Source organism: Poecilia formosa, unplaced genomic scaffold (assembly GCF_000485575.1).
Source record: "Poecilia formosa unplaced genomic scaffold, Poecilia_formosa-5.1.2 Scaffold80, whole genome shotgun sequence".
In the NCBI taxonomy this organism is placed as follows: Eukaryota; Metazoa; Chordata; class Actinopteri; order Cyprinodontiformes; family Poeciliidae; genus Poecilia; species Poecilia formosa.
The window spans coordinates 2,083,138-2,109,789 of NW_006800019.1; the positions used below are offsets into that span (position 1 = coordinate 2,083,138).

General features: G+C 43.0%; 3 protein-coding genes across 12 annotated transcripts in view; 1 reads left to right on the forward strand and 2 right to left on the reverse strand.

Moving 5' to 3' along the window:
- Positions 1 to 1,979, reverse strand: part of scn8aa (sodium channel, voltage gated, type VIII, alpha subunit a) — a 53,136-nt gene extending 51,157 nt beyond the window's left edge. For 4 of the 7 annotated variants that reach the window (XM_007556684.2, XM_007556690.2, XM_007556688.2 and 1 more), the window contains exon 1: positions 1,748 to 1,979. The gene's annotated coding sequence lies outside the window, so the exon portion shown is untranslated. Of the gene's footprint in view, positions 1 to 243; positions 263 to 1,291; positions 1,603 to 1,696; positions 1,716 to 1,747 lie in introns of those variants that run through there. The other 3 variants (XM_016673623.1, XM_016673622.1, XM_016673624.1) reach the window with 3 other exon arrangements.
- A 532-nt stretch (positions 1,980 to 2,511) lies between these two features.
- On the forward strand, positions 2,512 to 5,648 carry LOC103141210 (acrosin). Its single transcript, XM_016673630.1, has 5 exons — positions 2,512 to 2,601; positions 4,182 to 4,365; positions 4,554 to 4,828; positions 5,134 to 5,276; positions 5,355 to 5,648. The coding sequence occupies exons 1-5, from the start codon at positions 2,532 to 2,534 to the stop codon at positions 5,589 to 5,591; spliced, it is 909 nt and encodes a 302-aa protein (XP_016529116.1). The 5' UTR covers positions 2,512 to 2,531; the 3' UTR covers positions 5,592 to 5,648.
- Positions 5,649 to 9,558: 3,910 nt separating this feature from the next.
- The window catches only part of dip2ba (disco-interacting protein 2 homolog Ba), a 46,436-nt gene continuing 29,342 nt past the window's right edge, over positions 9,559 to 26,652 (reverse strand). The window contains exons 5-40 of one of the 4 annotated variants that reach the window (XM_016673625.1): positions 25,771 to 26,007; positions 25,542 to 25,673; positions 25,190 to 25,201; positions 24,722 to 24,841; positions 24,294 to 24,491; positions 23,940 to 24,031; positions 23,753 to 23,863; positions 23,507 to 23,630; positions 23,279 to 23,388; positions 23,042 to 23,144; positions 22,852 to 22,916; positions 22,671 to 22,764; positions 22,233 to 22,352; positions 22,023 to 22,137; positions 21,612 to 21,751; positions 21,365 to 21,501; positions 20,919 to 20,999; positions 20,196 to 20,323; positions 19,887 to 20,001; positions 19,425 to 19,626; positions 19,067 to 19,179; positions 17,976 to 17,999; positions 16,072 to 16,152; positions 15,839 to 15,962; positions 15,584 to 15,705; positions 15,231 to 15,342; positions 14,783 to 14,892; positions 13,973 to 14,103; positions 13,684 to 13,852; positions 12,139 to 12,309; positions 11,995 to 12,056; positions 11,863 to 11,920; positions 11,712 to 11,786; positions 11,394 to 11,568; positions 11,178 to 11,301; positions 9,559 to 10,520 (exon numbers count right to left, since the gene is read on the reverse strand). In XM_016673625.1, coding sequence (XP_016529111.1) covers positions 10,268 to 10,520; positions 11,178 to 11,301; positions 11,394 to 11,568; positions 11,712 to 11,786; positions 11,863 to 11,920; positions 11,995 to 12,056; positions 12,139 to 12,309; positions 13,684 to 13,852; positions 13,973 to 14,103; positions 14,783 to 14,892; positions 15,231 to 15,342; positions 15,584 to 15,705; positions 15,839 to 15,962; positions 16,072 to 16,152; positions 17,976 to 17,999; positions 19,067 to 19,179; positions 19,425 to 19,626; positions 19,887 to 20,001; positions 20,196 to 20,323; positions 20,919 to 20,999; positions 21,365 to 21,501; positions 21,612 to 21,751; positions 22,023 to 22,137; positions 22,233 to 22,352; positions 22,671 to 22,764; positions 22,852 to 22,916; positions 23,042 to 23,144; positions 23,279 to 23,388; positions 23,507 to 23,630; positions 23,753 to 23,863; positions 23,940 to 24,031; positions 24,294 to 24,491; positions 24,722 to 24,841; positions 25,190 to 25,201; positions 25,542 to 25,673; positions 25,771 to 26,007 — 4,340 coding nt within the window. In that variant the 3' untranslated portion in view covers positions 9,559 to 10,267. The remainder of the gene's footprint in view (positions 10,521 to 11,177; positions 11,302 to 11,393; positions 11,569 to 11,711; positions 11,787 to 11,862; positions 11,921 to 11,994; positions 12,057 to 12,138; positions 12,310 to 13,683; positions 13,853 to 13,972; positions 14,104 to 14,782; positions 14,893 to 15,230; positions 15,343 to 15,583; positions 15,706 to 15,838; positions 15,963 to 16,071; positions 16,153 to 17,975; positions 18,000 to 19,066; positions 19,180 to 19,424; positions 19,627 to 19,886; positions 20,002 to 20,195; positions 20,324 to 20,918; positions 21,000 to 21,364; positions 21,502 to 21,611; positions 21,752 to 22,022; positions 22,138 to 22,232; positions 22,353 to 22,670; positions 22,765 to 22,851; positions 22,917 to 23,041; positions 23,145 to 23,278; positions 23,389 to 23,506; positions 23,631 to 23,752; positions 23,864 to 23,939; positions 24,032 to 24,293; positions 24,492 to 24,721; positions 24,842 to 25,189; positions 25,202 to 25,541; positions 25,674 to 25,770; positions 26,008 to 26,652) is intronic. The other 3 variants (XM_016673627.1, XM_007556692.2, XM_007556693.2) reach the window with 3 other exon arrangements.

The window sequence follows — 26,652 nt, forward strand, 5'->3', positions numbered from 1 at the left end:
AACTTTCTGACGTTACCAAAACGACGAAGCACCTGCATGTTTCAGCTTGTGACTAAGGGAAGGTGGATAAAGCCTGAACAGGACCGTCAGCCATATCTGAAACACAAGGCCCGTCACTCCCCTGCTCCCCTCTTGCATAACGCTCTCTAATTGCAAATGCTCGACGTGTGAAGCAGAAAAAAAACAACAAAAAAAACACCTGAATCCGCCCGACCTGGGATGAGAGGGAGCGAAGGAACGTACCCATACACGCAGAGAGAGGAGAGAAGGCAAACAAGCGCGCAGTGAACACCGAGGCGAGCGTTTTATAAAATGGACCCCGGAACCTTCTGCTGCTGCTCTGCTGGCGCTGTCCGCTTCAGCACCGCGCCAACGCACGCGCACAAACACGTGCGAGGCGCGCGTGAATGCGTAAACGCGGGGTGCTTTGGAAAGAGAGGGGTGGGGGCTGAGGAGGGGGGCAAATGGGATTGAATTAAAATAAAAACTTACGCTTCCTAAGTATCAACATGCAGGCTAAGATTTATCCACGAATTCAGCCTGAGTCATCCACGCTGGGTTTATCTGATCACATCCTGGGCGTGTTTTCGCTTAAATTGGCAAACCGCATTGAATAAAGTGTTTGCTAAAACACACACACACACACACACACACACACAAAACCGATCAGACAGAAGATGGGCCTCCAGTCGCCATCATCTGTCATTTTTGGTAAATATTTCATCAAGCAGGAAAAGTCCTGGTCCGCCTCTGAGCTGGAGGTGATACTGCGCAGAGAAGTGGCCCGCTCCAACCAAAGCGGCCGAGGCAGCACTGCTGCAGTGGGTGGTTTGTATGTTGCAAATGTCACGCTGGGAGACACGGGTTCGCCAGACTTGCGCGTTTCCTCCTATATCTTTTTTCTTTCTCCCCCCACAAAATAAATCACTCCCAACAAACACAAGCCTGGAGATACGCGGTGGTGAAATGCATCAAATGCGATGTTGTTGTTTTTCTTCTTTTTTTTTTTTCCTCCCTCAGTACATTCTGTGCGTTTTTGCGCGCAGAGCATCTGCACCACACCCGAGGAGCCATGTCGACTGCCAAATCAATAAGCGTCTGTGTGAGTATGTGCAAAAAAACACAGCGCGGAGAGTTAAAGCGAAACGGGTGGGGGGGAAATAATAAAGCAGCACATATAGTTTTGAAGCATGAAGACATCCCGTTAGATCAGCTGAGGACGGCTACTGCCACACTAAGATCACCTGGAGGACCGGGCATTTCTTCACTGTCATCATGGCTATATACTTACACATCCTTGCTCTGAAAGCCTTCTGCTTCGAATGCATCATCCTGGACTCCCAAGAGTGAAACAAACAAACAACAACAAAAAGAAGGATGCAAGAAATTTGCAGATTTTCAATGCAGGCTGCGCCCTGAACCAAACCAAACCTCACTTAGAAATCTTCTTTTTTTTTTTTTTAATCAAACTGTTCGACGGGTTCCAACGTTTCCGCATAATCCACACTAAATCAGACATAAATATAAATCTTCCCTTTGCTCTAATCCAAATAACAGATTTGTCAGAAGGCGCTGACACCCTCTTCCTTCCCGCTCCAAAAAATATATATAAATATATATATAAAAAAGAGAGAAGACGCGGAGCAGCGAGCGGCGCTGCGACATTCAGCCCACTGAAGGAACAAAAAAACCCCACCTTCCAGCCACGATTCATCCCAAACCGGCTGCAAATATGAATGATACTCACTTATGCGACGGTTACAGTGAATCCGGTGAGTCGGTGCAGGACTGCAGATGTGGGAAAGGTTGAGGAGGAACTGCGGTTGTCGCCATATTGTTGCTGCTATCTTCCCCCCTCAGTGCGAGCAGCAGCTTCCCTGCATAATTGATGACTCTCAGCAGAATGTGAGGGAGTGTCGGGGAGCGCGCCTTGGACTAGAAATCCTAAAGGTCATTCAGGCCTGCAGCTCCTGCAAAACCCCACAGCGCGACTGATTATCCCGATCAGGAGACACCAAGTGTGTTTTTTTTTTTTTTTTATCTATCTGACTGAACGGGTTGACTGAGTGCGAGTCGACCGAGTTCAGTGAAGGAATTTATTTTATTGTTTCTGGGCTTTCAGTTTTACGGCAGGCAAACTGCATGATCGTGCTCAAAGGAAGTAAAATAAATTAAAATATTTTATACGGGATAAATCACGTTAAATATAATTTAGATTTACATAAGAGGATGTAACTAATTAAACAAATAAAAAAAATAAAATAAAATAAAAACTCAGTAAACTTTGTATTTGAAGAAATATGCTGAAATGTAGCTTCCACTCAGTTGAGTGAAACTTTCTTCTTGCAGGAAAATACAAACTGTACGAGTTTAACGAGTTTAAGATTTCACCAATCAGTTTAAAGTGATTATGACGTCAATGGAGGAATTGTTTTGGTTTACCTTTAAAAAAAAAAAAGAAAGAAAGAAAGAAAGAAAGAAAGAAAGAAAGAAAGAAAGAAAGAAAGAAAAAGTCCAGAAGGGTCAAACTGATGATGGGTCTGAAGTTTTTGCTACAGTTTTCAAGCATCTTGTGTTTGGCCGCAGCAGCTTCAAATCAGAGTAAGTTAAACACGGGTTGGAAAGTTATGTGGTTAAATGCTTATCTTTAAAAAAAGAGAGAGAGAGAGAAAAAGAAGTGCAGAGTTATAGCACCTTTGCTCTTTCTGATCTTAGGAAGAAAAAAAAAAGAAAAAAAAGAATCAGAGTTGTCCCAATTCTGTGTTTCTGAGTTGTTAATTGGGACCGGATCCCAAATAACAACTCAGTTCCATCTATCTGATGATCCATTGTTCATATGCATCATCAGAGAGTTGTGCATATTTTTTGGGAACCCAGGTAACAATATGTAGGCTACACAAACACAATTGCCAAAGCTTGCTGTTAGAAAATAGCAAAAAACAGAGGCCTGTTGGGTCACTAAGTCTCCATAGCAACCATAGGACATGTCAACTGTTGTTATTTATATGTTTTTTGGAGATTTTCAAACCTTCTATCAAATATAAGTATGTAAAGTGAGATCAATTTTACAAAGACTTTCAAGGATTCCCCCAGAAAACGGTGGTTGGACGCCAGGGCAGTCACTCATCCAACAGTCCATCGTGTTTTTGAGTTAAAAAAATGTTTAAAGTTGACAGGAAACTTGGAAATATCACTTGATAATCATATGTCATTGAGAGATTGGAAGACTAACGCCTGAACACTAACTACAAAGTCTTAAAAAATGCAAACATTTAAAAAGACTTAAATAAAAAAGCATTGCCTAGCCTGTTGGGGGCACAAGTAAAGCCTGGTGGCCCACCAGGCTTATAATACACTGGGGGAAACACTGGGGAAGCAATGTCTGATTAAAGAGGATTGTGTCAGACACTTAAAACCCAGGATACTTATTAAAATAAACATAGTGTGCTTTAGCAGAAAACTGAAAAATGGATCATCACTGGGTCTTTCAACATTGATCCAGAACATTTTTCCAAGACAAAATGAACCTTCTGCCATGGCCCGTCTCGGTCCTCCGACCCAAATCCTGAAGAAAACCTGTCGAAGGAAGAGAACGTAAGACATGGTACCTATTAACAACTCAATTCAAGTTTCGATATAAAACTAACATAATTAATTAAAGTAGGCATTATTCACGATTTAGTTTACTTTCAGAAAATACTATAGACTATACAATTCCTTAAAGCATTGTGGGACATTGTGGACTAGTTGCCCCTTACTTCACAGTTCAGAAGATGTTCTCAGGCTCGCAAGTTTCTCCTTTTTTTTTTTTTTTTTTTCCTCCAGACGCAATTGCTCCAGCTTTAGCCCCACAGGACATGACTCTAAAAATGAAGGTGTTTGCCACTGAGTGCATCTGCAAACAGTAATCTGGCTTTTTGTGTTGCTTTTGGATGGCTTCTTCCTCTCTGCTCGACCTTTCAGCAAATATCAGTAGAGTATTTGGATAAACACAGCATCTTGCCAGCTTGAGCATCTTCACAAGACACTTTGCTTTTGTTCTGTGGTTGAGTCCCACATTCAAAAACTTATGTCAAACTTTTACCAACAGCTCATCTAACACATGGCATGGTTTTTATTTTCAGGCAGAAGGTTTTTATTATTATTATTATTATTATTATTATTATTATTTTGTTGACCAGGCTGTGGGAAGCGGAAACTGGCAGGGCCACCTGGGGCATCCCGGATAATTGGTGGCCGAGATGCCCCGGAGGGAGCATGGCCCTGGCAGGCCAGCATCCAGTTCCTGGGCACGCACTTCTGTGGAGGGACGATCATCAGCAGCAAGTGGATTGTCTCTGCAGCGCACTGCTACCACAATTACATGTGAGTCCAACTTAATACAGTCGGTCTTCAGAGAATACAAAGTGGTAGAGAAAAAAACAAAAGAATCAATCACAGAGTTTGTCTGCGACGAAAACCAAAAGAGGGATTGCGAAACCAAGTTCGCTCTGATGTGGCATCTTCGTCAACATCATCAGCAGAGAGTTGGATTGATTTGGTTTTCTGTCCAGATGGCACAGCAGCTTCTTGACCGTGTTGGTGGGAATAACCATGCTGTCCAAGCCTGGGCCTCAATCCCAGAGACGCGGCGTCAAAAACGTCATCATACACGAGAACTACGACTTCAACTCATCCAACAACGACGTGGCGCTCCTGATGCTCAAGAGCCCCCTCGTCTTCACAAATTACATCCAGCCGTGTTGCGTTCCGATGAGCATGAACCACCAGGTTGCCCTAAACCTGAGCAACTGCTTCATCACCGGCTGGGGGAGCATCAACTACAAAGGTTGGTACCATGGCATCCCCCTCTCCCCACCAGGTGTGCAGAAAAGCATGAATTTATGATAAAATATGACTATAAAAGTTTTTGTTCATGTCATATTTACAATTAGACAGCCTCCTGGCTATCCATCCATCCACTCAACCACCCACCAAAATTTCAGTGTTCAGATGTGCAAACTTGACTGAGACCCGTCCCCACAGCGGTTAACGATATGACTCTGCTAAATACTGACTTGAAAGGGCTGAATATTTGTGCAGTCACTTATTTCATGTTGATATGTTAGGTTGTTTTGCTTGCGCTTCTGGCAGGTGGAGCAGTGGACATGCTGCAGGAAGCTGAGCTGGAGCTCATTGAGACGTTCAGGTGCAACCAGAGACACTGGTACAACGGGCTGATCACAGAAAACATGCTCTGTGCAGGAATGCTCTCTGGAGGAGTTGACACTTGTCAGGTTGGGTGATTATTTTATATTTTTGTATGTTTCTAAGCTGCTCAGTTACTCAAGCGTAACACCCTGGTGGCGGTGCAGGGCGACAGCGGAAGTCCACTGCAGTGCTACAGTGAGAAAGACGACAGATATTACCTTATAGGAGTGACGAGCTTCGGGGAGAGCTGTGGACACCCCCACAGACCAGGAGTCTATTCGAAAACCAGCGCATTTGGAAAGTGGTTAGCAGAAAATCAGCTGAAAGATAGAGCTTCTTCACACAGGCTCTTCTGCAGTCTGCTCTTAGTTCCGATATTTGCTCCCTTGACGTTATTCTGAGACATTCACTCTTTGTCTTGCAAAAGACAGAATCACTAAACCACTATTCAAACATGAGCTGTGCATGCTATCTTTATTTTACAAATGGTTAAAAACATTTCGATATTTTTGGTTCATTTATAATTTACGGTTGATTTAAAAGGTTGCTTGCCCCTAATGCTTTTTTTTTTACAAAGCCATAATGATCAACAAAATTGAGGGTTTTTTTTTGACTAAAACATTTACAAAAAAAAAAAAAACTTTAATGTCAAGGTGAAAACTGATTCAAAAAAAAAAGTGCAACATGAAATAGTTGATTGCATAAATATTCACTCCTTTCAAGTCAGTATTTAGCAAACGCACCATTGGGTGCAATCACAGCTCTCAATCAGGATTTCACATTTCATGTTATGTGATAGACAAGCTGAAAATAGCACATCATTTATACAGACAGAAAGAATATGCAATGTTTAATATGTGTCAAGATTATAAGGTTATTTTAAACCCTCATCTGCCAGGGGTTGTGACTAATTTACGGTTTATCTGTAATAAATATAGTACACCCATTTAATCTCACTATAAATCCAGATGTTCTTTGAAGGCCTCAGTGGTCTGTTAGAGAACATTAGTGAACAAAACACCTTCATGAAGACCAAGGAGCACAGCAGACGGGTCAGGGACAACGCTGTGAAGACATTTACAGCAGAGTAAGGCTATAAACAACAGCAGGGTTCAGGTCATCATCTGAACATGTAAATGGAGTACGACACAGCTACAAAGCTACCAAGACACAGCATCCCTGCTCTAACATAATCAAATGATGGCTTTATGCCATTCAATTCAGCCATTTGATCCAGGTGTGTTGGAGCAGAGACGAATCTAACACCAGCAGGACAAAGGCCACTGAGGACAGTTGGACGTCATAAACCGTTAGCTAAATGGCTAAATGCTTTTTTTTGTCGTCTTTTTATTTATCATTCTCAACTGCTAATTTTAGAGCATCTCAGACCCAAACTCCTTATTTGATGGATAAAATACTAAAAGAAATCCAGAATCTCTCAAAAAGTCAAGTTTTATTCAGTCCAGCTGTTATTTTGCGTTACTTTATTAAGAGCGACTCGAGGAACTACAGTTTGTCCAAGCGCGTTTAATTACCCAGCAAATAATGAAAACGCAATATTTAAAAGGAAATAGTGCAACAAAAATTGTAAGAGATTAAGTTAAAAAAAAAAAAACAGCCTTACTAAGTGTGAATATCTGTAGTTCTTCATTAATCCCACTTGGCAGAGACCTCGTGTTGGCTTAATGTGGCGTTTTTTGTTTTGCTTTATAAAGAAGCAGAAACAGCGACCCCTGGTGGCAAAAAGGCGGTATTTAGTAAGCTCCAGAAAAGCATCAAGATAGAAGAGAAAAAAGCCAGAAGAATGTCTGACAAAGCAATTTTATTCGACATGAAACACATCCAATGACAGAGTGACAGTGTTTTTATTTTTTGTAAAACATGTTGTTAGAGGTTATCGCACCACTGACTAGTCCAGAATGTGTTTTTGCTGCAGCAAAGTGAACGATGCATAGTGAACAGACTGTTGAGGTATACACAGTGGACCCTTGACTATTTTTTTCTTTTTTTTATTTGTGTGAAATGATCCCTTTTCTTTGCCTCATCTCTACATTTTGTGCTTAGAACAACTTTGAAGGTGTGAGATGTGAATTTTCAGGTGGAAAACTTTTTTTTTTTAAAAAAGGGCAAAAAAGATGAGACGGGTTGCATCATTTCCATCGAGATTTTTGCATCAGATCTTAAGAGCTGATAGAAACTGACAATGAAAAACAACGTAAGCTCTGACAAAGTGAAAGTCTTTAGGACCTCAAACGGAAATGTTTACTTCCACACCGAAAAGGACATCCAGGATGAAACCTTTCTACAATGACGTTGACAGATATAAGTCTGTGTACGGCACCTTATTGAATAGCACCAAGGTCTATTGAAAAGGCTTGAAGGCCAACATGAAATTATAAAACTTTATTAAAAGTCGTTGGAGTGAAACAGTGGCGACAAAGCAATTATCACACAGTTATTCATGAGTAACCAAATGACTGGCTCGCGTACATGTGCTCGGTGAAAAGTGGTCTGTGGTTGTGTCGCTGCTTTAGAAATCAAACAGCTTCGGATGAAAAAATGCATCAGAGGGGAAAATATCAATGAAACCCCTAAAAATATATTAAATCCCAAACGTGGATGGATGGAAAGAGTAAAAATACAGTGGAGGCGACATTTACAAAAAAAAAAAAAATTCAATCGTTTGGGATTCTTACAGAAGATGAATCTTGTTGCACCTTGAAAGCCAAATATCACTGTTAGACACACACACAGACACACACACACACACACACACATACACACTCTCTCTCTCACTCTCTCACATACGTCAGATGATATTGGGAAAGTGCACATTGTTTCTGTTCCCTGTCTTTTTCAATGAGACGTCATTTAACACGCAATGCAGAAAGAAACCCGGTCAAGTATGAAAGATCAGTCAAGTTTTTATCTACAGACTCCATCGCCATGTACACAGTAACACTAGCAATACAGTATCTCACTTCTAAAATACAGTATACAGACATTTTTAACCCTTATCTATTGTACTTTTTCCTTTAAAGTCTTCTGCCATTTTTAAATGCAGGTTTCATAGGGATTTGCTCCTATTTTTGTTCCCCCTCAGTGTCACAGAGATTTGGAAGGAATTGGTTTAAATATCAATTCAGACTTTTTTAATTAAAAAAAAAAAAAGGCTTGAAAATAAGGTAAACCAGAACAAGACTCAGTGGAACTCCTTAAAAACGCTAAATTAAAAAAATCACATAGAAGCTCCACAGGTTTTTAATAAGGCAAAAGTTTTCTCCGCACTCCTCGCATGTTGTTCTCTTTTAAAATTCGATAGTTTATAAATCAGAAATGTCTCCGAGGTAAAAGGCACTACCCTGCCTTCTGATCATCTACACGTTATTTATGGACTGCGAGTGAAATCTGCTGGGATTTTCAGATTCGCCTCTGCGCTCGGGTTCGACCGCTCACGGCTCAAATCTGCACCTTGAGAAAAACTAGCTGGGTAACCAAGACGGAAAATGGAAATCACGCGTCATGAAAATGCGATGATTTATGAGCTGGTTTGTGCCTCTCATAAAGTAGCCACGGCTGGAACGAGCTAAGCATCATGTAATGTGGGAATTAACGCATTGCATGTGATGCTCGTGTGATGAGCAGGAAGAAGTAGATCTTTAATGTCCACATGCTTTTCCTCAGCCTGTTTTGATCCTTTAGCTGGCTGCAGATTTCTAAGAGAGTTTTCAGTAAACATAATTAGCGTTGTGGCTAATAAGAGGCCCAAACTGCAGCTAAAATCTTTAACTCTGCTCCTGATGTGCTTATGACCTGTTTGGCTTATGTCTGTATATTTTTCTTCTACTAGTCTGTATGCAGACATCTGCTGCACTTCCAAAAAGCATGCACACCTAAATGTCAGAAACATCTGAGGTCCCACAAAGAACAGGCGCTTCAAAGTAAAAAACAAACAAACAAACAAAAAAAAACAACCTAAAACTTCTTAGACAATCACAGTTATCCTATCTTAACTCAGCAAGTCCTTGCACACTGAAAAACAAGAAATCTGTTTTATTTTCTCTAATCCAGGTTTGTGAGCAAGGGAATGTTTGAGGTTTTATTCTTTTTTCCACACACAAATGTTATTCAAGTGTATTTTTAGGACATTTTGTGATGAGCGAAGGCCGACGTACGTTCCTGCGGGCTGAAGCAGGACGGGTGTGGAGGTGAGAACCGCAGCGCCCCTGGTGGGGAGTCACAGAGCCGAGACGGGTCTTGCTGGTGGCACTTTTCTTTTTTGTTGTTTTTCTTTTAATACTGATGTGGATTTGCTCCTGTGGAAGCAGCAGCAGCAGCAGCACTTGCTGGTGGCACTTTTCTTTTTTGTTGTTTTTCTTTTAATACTGATGTGGATTTGCTCCTGTGGAAGCAGCAGCAGCAGCAGCAGCAGCAGCAGCAGCAGCGGCGGCAGCAGCAGATGTGGGCAGTGGGGTCTCTTCTTGAGGCAGGACATGGAGCCAGACGTGCAAAGACGTGCAAAAGATGAAGGAAGTTCTAGTGCGCCCCCTGTCTTTAAGAGTATGGAGGTTAAAAAAAAAAACACACAGAAAAGAATGAACAAAAGGAATTAAACGATTAAAAGTCTTCTGTCTTTGAAGGGAGTATGTTATTTAAAAAATGTGTAAAAGAAAACAAAACAAAAAAAACTAAAACATGATTTAGGATTGCCGAGGGAGAAACGGGCTTCAGACAGCAGATGAAGATCAACTTTCTTCAAAGTGAACGTTTCCTCTGAGGAGGACAGAAGGTTTCGCCCTCGTTCTTAGAAGTCTCGGCGAACCTGGACTGCAGCAATCGAGCAGGTGGAACGAAAGCAGGATCAGTTTCTGAAAGGGAAGCATTTCACTGTAGCAGCACGTTCGCTGTGCTTGCATCCCCCGCATCGCTTTCTCTTTTAAAATTTAGTCCGAAAGCTGACGTGGTGGAGAAGGAGGGGGGATGGGAGGGTTGCAGCTGCTGTTCACACCCCTCAGGTCCCTGTGGGGGTCTTCTCTGACCCTGGCTCAGTTTTCTGCATCGGTTTCTGACCGCATGTTCACATGTTGTAGGCCACGTAGATAGGGTCCAGTTGGTCTGCCAGGAAGGAGTCCCGCAGGTGCATCCTCTGCTTCTCCCCCCTGGAGTTGATGGGGATCACCCCAGGGTCCACGATGACGACCACCCCGACGATGAGGTGGTGCTCCTCCAGGACCACGTTGGTGACGAGCGGCACCAGGTCCAGGGCCTCCTGCTCGGAGCCGCTGAGCTCTGCCACCACCACCAGCAGGTTGGTCCATGTAAACACAGCGCTGTGCACCAGAAAGACAAACACAGTCATCAAGCAAGATATAAGGATCAATGATCAGGTGGGTTTTAAGGCTTAATTTAAAGGAACTCTGTGTTTCGGCAGTTTGGCAGTTTTCTGGAAGTTTGTTCCAGATTTGCTTAGCAGAAAAACCAAAGGCTGCTTCTCCATGTTAGGTTCTGGTTCTGTGGATGCAAAGACCAGAACCCGGAAGCCCTGATTGGTCTGGAAGGAACAGTAGATCTCTAATATATTTTGGTGCTAAGCTATTTGGTGATTTATAAATCAACAACAGTATTTAGTTTGTGTGCGTGCGTGTGTGTGTGTGTGTGTGTGTGTGTGTGTTCTACTTCTTCGCCAGAGCTCCCTTGAAAAGGAAGGTTTTAATCTCAATGGGTTTTTTTTTTAACCTGGTCAAATAAGGTTAAGATAATATCTATTTTTTTTATCTGCAGGCAGCCAATGAGATGGCGTTAGAACCAGGGTGATGTCTCTATCTTCCTGGTTTCAGTGAGAAGGCGAGCAGCAGCGTTTTGCATCAGCTAATTTCTTTAGGCAGGCCTGTGAAGATGCTAATGTAGGAATCAGTGTGACTAAAGATAAGACAGAGAGAAGTCAGTTTGCTGCTGTAGCTAAAAGCTAATCAGCATGAAACCCTCACCTCTCTGCGATGCTGCGGTGAGCTCGGGACACAGACGTCTCGATGTCGATGGGGTGATAGCGCAGCCCCCTTAACTCCAAAGTTTCATCCAGAGAGCCAACAACAAACAAGGCATCATGGCGATCTGGAACAGTTCACCGTGAGAAACGTCATTTCTGGCTGGAAAGTAAAATAACTTAAACACCAAAACGCCACTTTCATCAAAAGCCGTCCCACCTCCGCTTGCGTCCAGCAGCTCCGTTCTCTTGATGAAGCCCAGGTATCCCGTCCTGGACCAGAGGGTCTGGGGGTCCCCAAAGCTGAGCTTGGTGTTGAAATGATCCGCCTGCAGGCTCTCCTCTCCGTAGATGGTGTAGTAGCCGCTGGCACTGTGAGGGGAGTTCACCCAGATCTGCACAAACACACGGGGGGTCGTCACTGTAACATGTCTTGTGTCATATTTCATTTTATGACTTAAAAATTTCAGTATGTGAATCTGAAACCAATTTAAGAGAAAATGTAAGGGTTTCCTCGTAAGATTCTCAGCTAACTCACCTCTCCAAGATGCGAGTCTCCCAGCGGGCCCCTGGTCTCTGGGTTAACTATGATGACTCTGACTCCTGGCAGGATCTGAGAAGGAAAACACAAGACGTATTGAACTCTGAAGGAAACACATAGACGCGTTTACTCATCAGTAAACACTCACAGTGCCTGACTCCATGAGCGGAAGACTCTGTGGCGCTCCTTTTTCAACCAGTCGCACTCTGAAATCAAACAAATAAAAGAAATTATAAAGTTTATACTTGTTTACAGTCATCTTCGAGTCGTTTGCTCCCACCTGTCGTGACGCAGGGACTTCATGTCAACATAAACGGTGGAGGGATCTGGTCCAGAAGTTCCCTAGAGGAACAGAAAGAAATACATGAACTCAGTGGCTCAAACTAAACAGCTAAAGAGTTCGGTAAGGCGGCATGGAGCTCACCTGCAGGCCGATGGCCAGATTGACCCTGGAGCCGAAGGCGGTGCTGACGGCCCGAGGCGACAGGCCCAGGTCTTTGAAAAGCTTGGAGAAGGACTGCGAGAGCGCGAGGCGGGGTCGCTCCTCAGCCACCACCACACAGCTTCGCACACAAGACAGGTTGAGACCCCGAGCCTGAAACACACACGCAGCTCATGGCAGAAACTGTCGCACGGCGAGCAATGGACACACACAAAAAAATATGGAAATACAAAAAATAGCCCCCTGTGTGCAAGAATATAACAAGTTTCCTATTTAAAAAAATGTCATATTTGGATTCAAAACCAGTATTCATTAAGATGGTTATTTTTGCAAAATGGAGGGGTTTTTTTCTGCCTGTTGTTCCTGTGAGACAAACTTATTTTTAGAAATACTTAAAATATTGCCGTGTCCAATTATCAATTAGTGCCAGAAAGCATTAAATAGAAATGAATGAATGAATTACGTCTCTGTTATAATCAAAATAATTTTTTTTATAATTGATTAATTTAATACATTTAGCTATAATTCTTTAAATATTTTAATAATTTATGAAATGAGTAATTAAATGCATTTGAAATTCCTTAACTAAATTGTTAAGCCAGTATATAATAAAACTGTATTTAATTATATTTTATACATTTATCATGTGTGTATTTAGTCTGAGCTTCTGATTGATTAACCTGCACAGCAACTTCTGATCAGTTTTATTGAACAGAGTGTTGTTGGCCCCGCCCACGAACTCTGATAAGACTGACAGATGAAATAAATTAATTAAATTATATTTCCCAATTATTGGACTAACACTAATATATAATTTACCTAAGTGTTTGTTTCTAGAGTCAATAGATGAGACATTTAAAAGCCATTAAAGTTTTTTGTGGCACTTCTGGGTTTGACAAAGATGATTTTTTTATAATGGATGAAGACGTGACCCATTTTATGCATGCTCACCAACTTCCTGCATGAAACCACAAGAACAACAGATCATATCTCTTTTTTTTTTCCGTATCTCTGTGCTTACGCTAAGAACTTTACAACAACATGGCTGAAAACGTCAGACAGAGGAAACGGCAAACAGCGTGAAAGAAAACGGTGGATAATCTTTGGGCCAGTGTTGCTGTTTCAATGCTCTTCCTTTACATTTGTTCTCAATGTGTGGCTTACCTTCTCGGGTTGCATGTTCAGATTTGCACTGTGTGAATGCAATTTTTTCTGAGCTAATCTTTCTTTTTATCATCTAGGTTTATAGTGTGATTTTTTTTTTAACAAATGCTTTATTTGTCTGTACTTTTATCTGTCCATTTCAGAAATTAAAATAATCAATAATTTACACTGAGTATAAAAATGTTTCAGCTATTTTGCACATAAAACAGTTTTTAAAAGATTAAACACAAATGTTTGTTTTTTTCCCCCCAAACTATTCTGGTCCTCCTACCTCTGACATTTACAAACCCAATCAGCTACAAACGTGCAGTAAACACGTGTGAAAGCGTCCTCTTGTCGCTCAGTGTCGAGCGCGACACTGACCTTCAGCACCTCGGTCTGCGTGCCGAGGCCTTTGGTGCACAGCTCCATGACGGAGTAGGAGCAGAAGGTGTCTCTGATCTTGTACTGACTGAGCGTGCTCAGCCACACAGGCAGCGAGGTCTCCAGCTCCAGCGGAGGAATAAGGATAGACTGGTGACCTGAGTAAACACTGAGGCAAAAAGAAGAAGAAGAAAAAAAAAAACAGATCAGCTGCAGCATCGGTGGAACCATTCATAGGAGATATTTTTAAAGAAAGAGCAACATATTGTGTGTGTGTGTGTGTGTGTACCTGGAGAGGCACCACAGGACAAAGCCCAGGCCGCAGTACGGGTCCAGGCAGATGGCTATTTGGCGTGAGGAGTAAAGCTCACACTGCAGCTTGATGGAGCGGCAAAGAGTGCTGATGGCCGCGTGAGACATCTAGAGAAATTCACAGAGTTTGGTTTGTTTAAACATTTTCATTCTTGCAACAAGGCAAACGGCACCAAGCAAAGCTTCATGGAGGATTTACTGATTTCTCACACTCTGCTCGACCGCATATGCATTTTAAGATGTTGGTCTCATATCCTGTCAGAAACTTCTAGGTGAAATAAACACAATTCTCTCTTCAAAACATGTTTATGAGGGAAGAGCTAGGCTTGACATTTTTTCCTCCATTTGTGCCATAATTAGGACCATCGTCGTGATTTAAACTGAACATTTAAACAACAAGGAAAAAAACTGAAGCATTGCTAAAAATCTGGTTAAATCAAAGATGCTGTTCTACTGTGTGGGAAACAGGCGGATAATGTAGGACCAAGATAGAAGAATCATCAGCGGAAAACCCTTTCAGCGCCCTGAAACTGAACGTCAAGGGTTCTGAAAATCCACCGGATGCATTTTGGATTGCTATGTTCAAATTTACACAGTATTGATTACATCATTTACAAACAAGGAGTTCACGTCACATAGATTCCTACTTCTTATTTTAAACCTTTAAGCCTCGTTTAAATACATCCTCATTCTCCTTTTGCTTTTTAAAAATTTGACATTTTTTTTTATTCACAGAAACATTTGCTGCTACAAAGCGTAACTTTAAGGAATGTTACGTTTTATTTACCTTGACTCCAGTCAACATGCCTGTGGTAGACACACTGAAGTCCAAGTAGGCCAGCATCTCAGCAGTAGGAGGTTTGTAGAGGTGTGGAGGACGCTTCCTGGGAAGATCATCTGGTAGGAGAGGCAAAATGATCTTATATTAAACTTATTTTAATTAATCACATTTTTAAAATGTGTTTGCTGTGTGGTGGATAATCAGTAGGATGATTTCCCCCCCCCACACAATTTTGCCACTCATTTGAAACTACAGAGCAGACATTGATCTTGTTCTAATGCAGTGAAGGGAAAACGACACCTAGTGGCGAAAAGACAAATATATTCCTGTGTTAACACTTTGCATTCAGAGCTGATTTAGAAAAAGTGTTAAGATTCAGGAAGCGGCTCCATTCTGCAGCGATTCCTCTGCCTTAGTGCGGTCCTCGGTCTGAACACGCGGCGGCGCTCCGCACCTGTATCGATGATGGTCGGCCACGTTTTGACGTTAACGCTGGCGGCGGCCTCCCTGGACCTGAGGATCCTCATGAGAGGCTGAGTGGTGAGGATGCAGGCTGCTTTGCTCACCTGAGGAGGACACACACATACCACACAACACACAGGGTCATTCTGGCAGAAACACACACTCTGCTTTAAGGGTCGATCATTATTTACAAGACGACTGATGGTTTGCTGAAAGGAGAAAAAAAACAAAAAACAAAACATGCAATCGGGGGAAACTGGGTGGTGCCCAGTATGGATTCAATTCAAAGACAGATTCTGCAACAGTTGTTGTGTTTCACATTTCTGCAGCATGGACTGCACTCACGTCAATGATCATGCGGACCGTGGGGAGCGTAGCAGACAGGTTCTGGGGGTGCGGCGGCCTCACGGTCACGGGGATCACCCCTGCATAGAGGCAGCCGTAGAAGGCAGCAATCAGGTCAATACCTGCGGTGGAGAAACAGAATGTAAACGAAAACCCTTTGGCATACACAAACTCGACAAGTTTAATTTCAAAACAGGCGAAACCCAGAAAGGCGACACAAAAGCAATGTGCATCGTTTGGCTCTTTGCGGCTCACCTGGGGGATAAAGCAGCACCACGTTGTCGCCCGTGTTGAGGCCTCCTCTTTCTAGGAGAGTGGCTGTGATTTTCTCAGCTCGTTTGTGAAGCTGCGCGCATGTTGCCGTGCACACCGGGACACCCTGCAGCAGACGACGGAGAAGACACGCTGGTCATCATGGATCGCGACAAAAAGCCATCCCGAAACTCCGTGACGAAGTGTTGCGTTTGTGGAAGTGTGTCCGATCTTACCTTAGAGTTGAGCAGAACGTAGAGAACGTGGTCAGGGTCGACTTGGGCTCTCCACTGCAAAGCTTCAGACAGGAACTGGTGCTGAAAACGAATGAAAAAAAAAAAAAGAAGAAAAATAACAGCCGAGTCATTTTACCAAACAGAGAGAGGCGCAATTTTTAATAAGCAGGTCGAGCCTTGTAATTAACTACTTATCCTAGTATTGTGTGTAGTTTATTTTAGACTCAAGTCAGAAAAGGAAAAAAGTGTTAAAATATTTGCCTGTTCTCAAACTAACTCCAGCTCAGGCAGCCTGGATGAAGAGCAATCGTTTTTTTAAATCTCGCCACATATTTTCATTTGTGTTTACGTCCCTGGGGTTGGGACGCCCTAACAAGAATTTCTCATCGCTTTATCCAGTCGAAGTTGCTTTTGGTGCTGCAGGGACACTTCCCAAAATTGCAACATGATCTTTTCTTGGAGTTTCACTGCAAGCATAGAGTAGTCTATCCAGATATAGTAGAAAAAATGATTACTTCCATTTAAGCATTTAGTGAAAATATTGCATCTGACTGCACATGGTGCTTTAACATGGACAAAACGTGGTTGCAGTTGAACAATCGAGGTTGACTTCAACAGAAGATCCTAATGCCTTCTTTAAATGTTTTCCGCTGCACTCAACAAGCTTGGCCATCGGACGTCCTTAGAGCCCAAAGGCACGAGACTTATAGTATCACTAAACATTTACACCAACCAAAATTGTTCTGTTAAATAGCAACTGAAGGCAATGAGTTGCACTAATTTTCATTTAGGTGTAGTCACGTAAAGGGGGCTAAGTACAACTTCAAATTCAGATTGTATTTTACAAAAATCTTGAAAACTATGCATTATTTTCCTTTCACTTCAGAATCCTGCTCTACATTGCGCTTGTTGCATTAAATCCCAGTGAAATACACGTAATATAATGATTAAAAATGCAAGGGGAATGAGTATAAAAAGTACCCCCCTCAGACAGCGAACATGAAAAACAGCCTCTGCTGTTTTCATGTTACTGATAAAAAGGAACTACAAATGCAACAAAGACATCCTGTTCTGCTGCTGACCTCCCATATAAACCCAGACAGCATCACAGGAACACCTAAAACGTTACTTTAGCAAGTGGACGGTCACACTGGAAGGAGGGGGTGGGGGGGAAAGCATGACTGCCTTAAAATAAAATTTCTAAAAGAAAACATCCTACAATTAACAATTCTCTCAATATTTTGTTACTACACAGTTATCATCATCTTCATTTCCAAACATCTGCCAAAAAATAATCACAGAAGGCAAGAACATCAATCCAACAATTCCCTTACAGACAAAGACAGGCGTATGTAAGGCCACACATAAAAAAAAAAAAAAAACAAATACAGAAACTAAAACGGCAAGTTCTCCGGACACACAAAAACACCGAGCAGAGTTACTGCGTCGTTAGTCGGCGGCGTCCTCGGGAGACCCGCTCACCAGTCAGACAACATGTCGTGCTCTGAATCAACATGCAGGCTGCAGCTCTGACCACTCAAAGCCATGCTGCATGTGGGAGCATCACACTGACGACAGGAAGCCGAGGCGCACACACCGATACGCTCCCAAACATGGGGGTCACGTTTGAAACAAAAAGCGGTCCTCGCTGAGCACAGACTGGCAGTAATCGTTTAATTCAAGTTTTCTTCTGTTTCTGCACCCTGAGCGACTTCAAACTCCACTTTGGATGATGAAGCCTGTTGGACGAGGAGCCAGCCAGGACAGTTAGCTTGGTTTGTGTGGAGCTGGAGCTGGACGGGGGGCGGAGCTCAGGGTTGTTACAGCTGCAGAAGCACAGGAAACTGACAGAAAGCAGCATAAGCAGAGGCGGGCAGGGGGTGGGGGCCAGACTAGAGCCTTACCATCATGGTGGGCCACATACAGAACTGTAGCCCAGCAAAACAACAGCACAGGTTGAGGATAAGACATCAGCATCCAATTTCCAAGACACATACTTTGATAATAAATTCAGAGCATTTCAAAGTTATGCATCAGTTTTATTTCAACACATTTGGATACCAGCGTCTTTTACTGCTTCATTTCACTTTCACTCAAAAATGGATCAATTTCAGTGACGCTACATCACCTTGAAATAAACTGCACCTTAGAGAGGAATGACTATAGCAATACTTTGTAATCATAGGATAATACAGAACATCAGCTTCGTGAGAAGGACACAGGACTTTATCAATATTTCAAATAAAACTAAAGTCAAAAACCTCTTGGAAACACTAAGATGAGTCATTGGATGCACATCAGAGTCATTAACACACAGCATGTGTCGCACTGAGAAAGATCACTGGATCTCAGCCATGGGAAGTTTTTTTTTTTCCCCCACAAACAGCAAATGCATAAAAAGAGAATAATGTCAGAAAGGATTAGATCTGTGCATTCTTAGATATGCATCACAGGACACTTGTATATTTTGCCTGAATCAATCTATCTATCTATCTATCTATCTATCTATCTATCTATCTATCTATCTATCTATCTATCTATCTATCTATCTATCTATCTATCTACAGTATATATATATACACACACACATTATCTTTTACAAATAAAGTAAAGGCAATACATATCTGCTTAAGTTTAATCAGTCTAAAAACTTCACTAATTTTGAATCGGAGATGACGAGATAAAGTTCAGATTTCATAAAATCTGTGAAATATCCCTTTATTCTAGAGTGAAAGCTATAAAACAGATATTGTAGCTGAAAAAAAGTGCTGAAAGTAAATTTAACCAATCATAAATTGTGCTTAAAGAAAGGGTAAGCAGAAGACAAAAGTTTAATTCATGTCTGACCAAGTATTTTACATTCAGATTAAAGTCACGCTGCAACTGGGAAAGACATTTTGTGGCGGCTTAAAACAGCAAGACCTTCTGCCACAAAGTCTTCCTACACTCCTGTTTGACATTGTGTTGAATAGCGACATAAGTCTGTGAGTGTTACCTTTCGAGTGAGGTCCTGATCCTCCACCACGCCCAGCTCTCGGCCCGTGGCCTGAGCGATCCGCTTCCCCGCCACCAGGTTCCCAACAAGCATAGAAGCCGGACCAACATCCACTGAGGAGACCAGAAACGAGAGCGAAAACTACAATGAGCACAAATAAAAGGTCACACTGCCGGATTACACACAAAACTACTCCCTAGTACAAATTTGGGCTCAAATCCCCACCAAAGTAACTACCTAAATATATAACAGAACTGAATCAAAACGACTGAAATGGATCAGAACTGAACATGCTAATATTATCATCTATTAGCCACAGTGCCATACAGATTACAGGCTGTAAAAGATGAAGGCTCACCTGGCTGTTTCTGTCGAGGCTTGGGCATGTTTGTTACACACGTATGTGGACACATGAGGATGTTGCAGGGATGCAGGTTACCGTCCAGGAAACTCTGCTTGGTTTCACAGATGTGGATTCCTCCCAGCGGAGTCTTTGGGAGGGTGTTGGCTGGCACAAGAGCGAGGCAGTAAAGGCCAACCTGATGGATGCTGTCGATGGCCTGCAGGACGCAAAATTAACATATTTAATGTTATATTTCCTTAAGAAGGGTATAAAAAAAAAAAAGGATGTTGATGTGACTTATTAATTTTGCTAAAACTTTAGTTTACTGAAACAAAAGACTAAAAAGTGTGAAATAAAATAAAAATAAAAAATCAAGACCGAAAGAATTTGCAAGGGAGCAAAAATCATCTCCCAGCCCTGTAGTTCCTAAAGAGGATGAACTCGATGCTCGATGTGGAGCCAGATGTAGTAAATTACCTGCAGTACTCGACTCATCCACTGGAAGCTGTCTTCCTCACTGGCGTCAGGTCTCTGCTCTGCCACGATCACTATCCTCTCATCATAAAACACTGTCACTGAGAACACAGCAATCCTGAGTGGATGACACCAAAACACACCTTTAGCCATCGCTTGTTGACATGAAAACAACCTGGTGGCAATTAAAAGCGCAATTTTCAGGATTGACGCGTTCTTTTGAGAGAACTGCACAGGAAGACACGAACGGCGACTGGTCTCCGTGGGTCTCAAGCAGCAGCAGCAGCAGCAGCGGCGGCAGCAGAGTCGTACCTCCCCCTGTAAACTGTTTTGACAGGCTCCACTGCCAGCGCGGTGGCCACCAGGTCGTCAGCATTGTGACGTCGCCCGCTCACCATCAGGAGTCCCTCGATCTTCCCCACAACAAACACAAGACTCCCCTGAGGAGCAAAGAGAAGAGAATACACAGTTTTAACCAGGACTTCATTCATCCTAATGTGGAGGTGTAAAAATCATCTTAATGAGTGAGAAGGTGCAAAACTAAGTCCAATTACTTCCCAAAAACACAGATTAGCACTTGGATCTAGTGTGATAAAATAGGGAATAGCGGTACTGTTTTATATATAATGGGAAAGAATGTAAACAACACATTGTCCTATCTGACCATATTTGCCATAACTTCCTTTGAAAACAGTAGATAATATAACGTCTCTGTACTAACAATGATATAAATGAGACATTTAGAACAAGGTCAATTGTAAGCACAAATACTTCACATCAAATGATATTATATTATTTACACTCCACCTCTTCAGCAGATCCCTGACTACTTTTGCTAATCAACTTCATATCCTCATCAAGCTTAGAGAAATGTCAGGTTTCTTTTAAAAGTGAATGGAGGAGGTGGGGGATCTTTAGTTTTTATTGGTGTGACTCCCGCTGCAATTAACGATCCTTTTTTTTGTTTTTGTTTTTTTTTACTTTGAGACATTTAAGCTTTATTTTTCCTCCAACAGAGAAACTCCTGCTCCTTACCGGTCCCACAAATCCCAGTAAACCAGTCCGAGCGAAGGGGATTTCTCCTATGGGCGCTCCGGCCTGGTTGACAGGGATAACCTGAAGAGAAAACGCCAGAAAGACTCCAGAGTTAACATTTGGAGTACAGTAAAAGTAATAAAATAACTTTTAAAAGATAAAGGAAATACTTGTAGAAAGCTTCTTGTTAATATGTTACACATCATATATTAGTCTAATGAGTTCATGATGTCTGTGACTCTTTTAAATTGATGATTTTTAGCAAGACAATATTTGCAACAATATTTGTTAGTTTAGCACTGATCACAGCCTCATTTTATAATTTACATCCACCTGTGATCTGCTCTTTGGTAAGAAAACTGAAGACTGACATGCTGGATGTTTTAAGAATAAAATACAGAGGCAACAAGTTTATAAGCAAAAATAAACATTGAACTCTGAAAGACCTCGAATGTGTTCTTGGTGACACCAGGAAGGCCGTAGTACATCGTTCCTCCAGCCCGAGAGTTGATCACTATCTCTCCAATCTCATCCGTCTTGCACAGCTGCGGCGACCCGTCTGGCTTCACTATGCACATCAGAGCTGGAACAGACGACAAGGTGCCAATGTTGGGGTTGAACATGTTTAGAATCTACGTGTGCGAGAAAGAAAACGGTTAAAACGCAGAGTAAAATCCAGCTGCAGGGGCTCACCTCCGGGCATAATGTGGCCGACGTCTTGCACGGTCAGAGCCGAGTTCTTGTCCTCCGTGTTGACCCTGATGACGCCGTGGCTCAGCCCACCCATGGACAGGATGGCCCTGGCTGGGAGAGGAGCTCCACGGGCACCAGGTCTACAGAGAAGACGGGAATAAAAAAAAATAATAATAAAAAATGATGCACAGAACATATACTCAAAATGTTTCACTGGATGCTTTCTCCAAAATTAAGCCAAGATTCATCTCAGATGATCTCAAAACTGAGCAAGTCTACTTTCAAACACATTTTTGAAGTAACTCCATTCACACAGTGATGATAATAATAGTTATTCGTCTGGCAACTTTTGAAGAACAATTTGATCTTTTTAGGGCTACCAGATCAGATTCAGCTTGTTGATGTTCATACCTGCGTATGGCCACGGTCAGAGCCTCGGGGGACGTGGCACACGGACAGATGACCTCCGGCCTCAGGCCGTGAGACTGGAACACATTCAGGAAGGCATCGCATGACGAGACGGACCCTGACAGCGAACGACGGGGGGACAACATCAACAAAACATTGCCTGAAACTGCCACGTTGCTGATTTTCAATTGCTACAAAGGGGAAGTCACTCACATGGATTTGCCCCATCAGCCACTATTAGCATTCGTATAGAAGACAGGTTGATGTCCTTCTGATCCTTGTGGGCCATCATGGCCCAGTGAAGGTCCCTGCACTTCACCAAGGCAACCCGTGCTACAAGACAAAGACAGAAGAAGTAAAAAGGTTGAACCTGTGAGCAATTAGGCAAATATTTGTCATGCTTTTTTTAAAGGTTTTCTTGGCTCTAGTGGCCTTTATTTGACAGTGAGTGGACAGGAAAATACGTTATGAGGGAGTGGAAAGACATTCAGCAAAGGTCAACAGGTCGCATGCTTTACCCCTGCGCCACCGCCACACCCAATATTTGTCGATTTTGAAACCATTACATCCAAATCGCCTTAAAAAGACGCATAAAAACTACAAACATGAAAGCCGACACTGAAAGTATGAACTAAAAAAAACAGTCTGAACCTTTGTGGATGTGCACCCTCTGCACCCAGGACATGGGACAGGCTTTCATGACGGCATACGGCACAGTGATGGTGTGAATTCTGTTCATAACACTCTGCAAGACAAAACAAACACACACAGTCAGTTTTTATTATTTGTCCGAGTGCGGAGGTGAAAAACATCCCAGATGCACCAGCCTCACCGTCAGGACGCCGTGCCACAGGCCCATGTCCTTCTTGCAGTCCAACACGTTGACCAGCGTCTCCCCTGTGTTGGAAACGTCATGTTTTAGCTTCAGATTTTGATGGTGATACAAATTTAAAAAAATAAATAAAATAAAAAATAAAAAAAAAAGCAGGAGAGAGAGAAGTTTCATATGTTGCAGTTCTAACCTTCACAGTAGTTACAGGCCTGAGTCAGGGCTTGGCAGTGTGTCAGCATGGCGATCTTGGAAACGGCAACTCCCATCACCGTTCCCTCCTTACTCGCTTTATACTGTCACAGACGGAAACAGGTGAACAAATGTCAGTCTGATGCATTAAGCAAGTGGAGAGGCACCAGTTAACCACAACCTCTAAGTGATGCTCTTAATTAAGCAGAATTAAGCAGGTTTCCTGCTCTTAGGTCACCTCTATGTAGGCTGTGTCCGTGTTGGCGGTGGGAATGTGAGGCTGCCAGTCTTTGGATGGTTTGGTCAGGTACTTTGTGTCGGTGACCACCCATTTCATTCTCGGCCATCCTGGGAAAAACATCCCAAAAAACGAGCGTCAGAAAATAAAGCACTTGGAAAACTTTAAGTGTTTATTGTTGAAGTCTTAATCGGACAATGTCGTCTTTCGAATTTTGAGCTTGCTGACCTTTGAACTGGACAATCTCCCCATTCGGGGTTTTGGGCAGCCCTTTGAGGCACACCTCACTGGTCAGCGCCAAACTCACACCACAGCTGCCCAACAGGAAGCCAATCTGCTGGCTGCCTGCGTCCTACACAGGGGAATGAAAAAACCATTTTCAGACGCACGTACTGCTAAACTGAGGGACTCAAACATCTAAAATAACCAAGGCTCTTGAGGGTAGTTTATTTAAGCATCTGCATAAATATTTACCTGACGTGACAGCGGCACCTCGATGGGGACAGGAATGACCTCAGCTAACAGGCAGCCGTAGAAAGCCACCCAGAACATCCCAGGGTCGCTGTTTGGATACACCAACGCCACCTGGGAGCCAGAAAAATGTCTCATTTCTGTGCTCCTTTTAGACTTTAGTACAGATGAGTCTCTGATCATCTCTTACCCGATCACCAGTTTGTAGGACAGGCTCGGTCTTCGTCCCCAGTTTGTTCAGCAGAGTATAAGCCAGCTTTAAACTGCGACTCCATAGTTTGCCTGAGGGAGAATGCCGTTTCATTATTGGAGAAAGTGAAGAGGGCGCCGTAGCTGCACACTGCATGAACTGCAAAATATACTCCTTCAAGTATATTTTTTTTAACCATTGCGTTAAGGTAAATCGACAAACAACGAGTTTATATACAAGTAATAAATATCAAATCTGGATAAAGTTGACACAAAAAACAAACACGTCAACGTGGGTTTGGGGAGCAAAAATTGAACAAATAATTAAGTTAAAGTTTCTATCGTCAACACTCACCATATGTGAGTGTATAGAGGGGTTTGCCAGTGATGTCCAGGGCAGTGAGGGCAGGGCTCTTAGCTTGCGTGGCCCCCCATCGGGCCAAGGCGGCCTGCAGGGCGGGAGGCCAGTTGCTGACCACTCCCAGAGGCTCTCCCTTCACCGGGATGATTTGACGCCCCTCGGGCTTCGGGGTGTTGGGATCTGGCCTTGGAACTGGACATGAAGGAGGGGAGAACAGCAAGAAAACATTTGTTAAAATGAATATGTGCCAATTACCAGCTAAAGACGTGTTTATTAGCTCGGCATGAACATTCACTGTGCTCATGCTTGACTTAAAAATTAAGACATTCAGAACAGAAGGACACCTCCAACAGATTGTACACTTTTGTAAAACCAACTTTGACAATCCAAGCAATGTTCCCCTGTTCCCTGACTGGACTCACCTTCTACAATTTCCTCTGAGTCGTCAAGGAAGAATTCGCTGAGCGGCGGCCGTTTGGGCCGTTTAAGAGTGTTCAACAGCTGCTGGATCTTGGTGGACACCCGGCTGCTGACCGGCACGCCTGGACAAACACCAAGAATCAGTCAGGAACCCAGGCAAACAGCCGGGGATGGAAACAAGCATGCAGTTCTGCCCCAACACGCATGTCTACTTTATCTCTCACGCAGGCAGAACGCTACAATCTAGCACAGTCAGCGTCAGAATCAGCAGCAGGAAGGATTCGAAAGGGAAGAAGGAGACACAAAGATTGGACGACTTTTTTTTTTTTTTTTTAAGGAGAAACCAAATACAGAAAGTTCTCTACTTCTAAACCTAAGACACCAGACAAACATGGAAAAAGATGCTGGAAAGCAAGCTGGTCGGGGCCTCGTCAGCATCCCTCCCCTTCCCCGGGTTTGTTGTATATTACCTTTTCTTTTTCCTTTTTTTAAATCAAAGGCAAGACAGGGACAGGATTAATGGACCCAAAAGAAAGAACACAAAACATCTGTCATTAGCACCATTCACCACACTGTGAAATCATTTTGCCTCTGAGTTTAGTTTTTTTTTTTCTACATTCATTTAGAACCACTTTGTCAAAGTATTACAGGAAGAAATCACTCCTCTGTTACAATTACAACATGACAATAGCAAATCCCACCAATAGCAAATCCCACAAATTAAAGGAAGAACCAGACGACAGTAAGCCCAGGTTCCGGATTTGACCCCATACGAGTCCCTCGACGGGCATTTCGTACAGATCCTGGCATGTGTGAGTGTACCGTCAGCTGTATCCAGCATGCTGGAGCGGCTCTGACCGCGGCTCATGCCCCTGATGGCTGGAGGAAGGTCCACTCTGGATCCTCCTCTCTCCTGTGGAGTGGAGGAGGTCACGTCTGGGGGGACGCTGTTTTCTATCGGTGGGGATCACGGAAAGCATCACTGACGAAACCTGATCAATGGATTTTTAACCATGAAATCGTCGTCGCCGTCTCCACGGCTGAGGTGTACCTATGCGCGTGTGGGCCAGGACGTCGGCCAGCACCGAGACCCCCGGCTGAAGCTGGGGCTGAGGCTGAGTCTTGGGCTCTCCATGGGAGAGGGTGGAGGAAGCAGACGAGGAAGTGGAAGAGCTTTGGACGGAGCGGTTGATCCAGTAATCGGAGCTCTGGAGGGTCTGGGCGAGCATGGCGCTGAGAGCCGCCTTTCTGCGCAGCGAGCCTTCATCCTCTGATGCAGAGGATGTATCTGAGAACAAGAAAAAAATTTACTTTTAGATTCTCTTTTAATGTTGTTTTTTTGTTGTTGTTTTTTTTACAAAAAATCTGCGTTGTTTGTATCCGTGTTCAGCTTGCCCAAGTGAATCCTTTCCAGGACCACCATTTTACATGCAAGACTTACGTCTCTACCAACTTTGTGCATCTGGAGATGGAAAACTCTGTCCGTTCTTCTTCGCAAGACGGCTCAAACTTAGACTGGATAGATAACATTTATTTTTAAGCCTTGCCACAGGAGCTTAACTGGATTAATACCTGGGCTTGCCGGGCCGTTCTAACTCATGAACATGCTCAGATCTGAACCACTCCAATGTAGTTCTGAATGTTTAAGTTTGTCCTGAACCCCAGTCACTAGTCTTGTCCGTACCCCAACAGGTTTTCTTACAGCTCCATATTTGGCTCCATCCATTTCCTCCAAAGTCCAGAAGGAACGGCGTTTTCACTGCGATGTGTTGTTTTTCCACCACATGTGCCATTTTGCATGTAGACCAAAACATTTTAATTTGTTTCATGTGACCAGAGCAAGTCATTACATGCGATTCCTGCATCTTCAGCAAGGCTCTAGTAAAACTGAAAATAGGATCTCCTACTTTCAACAATGGCTTCCTTCTGCTCA

Coding starts and splice junctions, on each gene's coding strand:
- LOC103141210 (XM_016673630.1), top strand. CDS start 2,532: ATGATGGGTCTGAAGTTTTTGCTACAGTTTTCAAGCATCTTGTGTTTG. Junction 2,602..4,181: donor CGCAGCAGCTTCAAATCAGA/GTAAGTTAAACA, acceptor TTTGTTGACCAG/GCTGTGGGAAGCGGAAACTG. Junction 5,277..5,354: donor GAGGAGTTGACACTTGTCAG/GTTGGGTGATTA, acceptor GTGGCGGTGCAG/GGCGACAGCGGAAGTCCACT.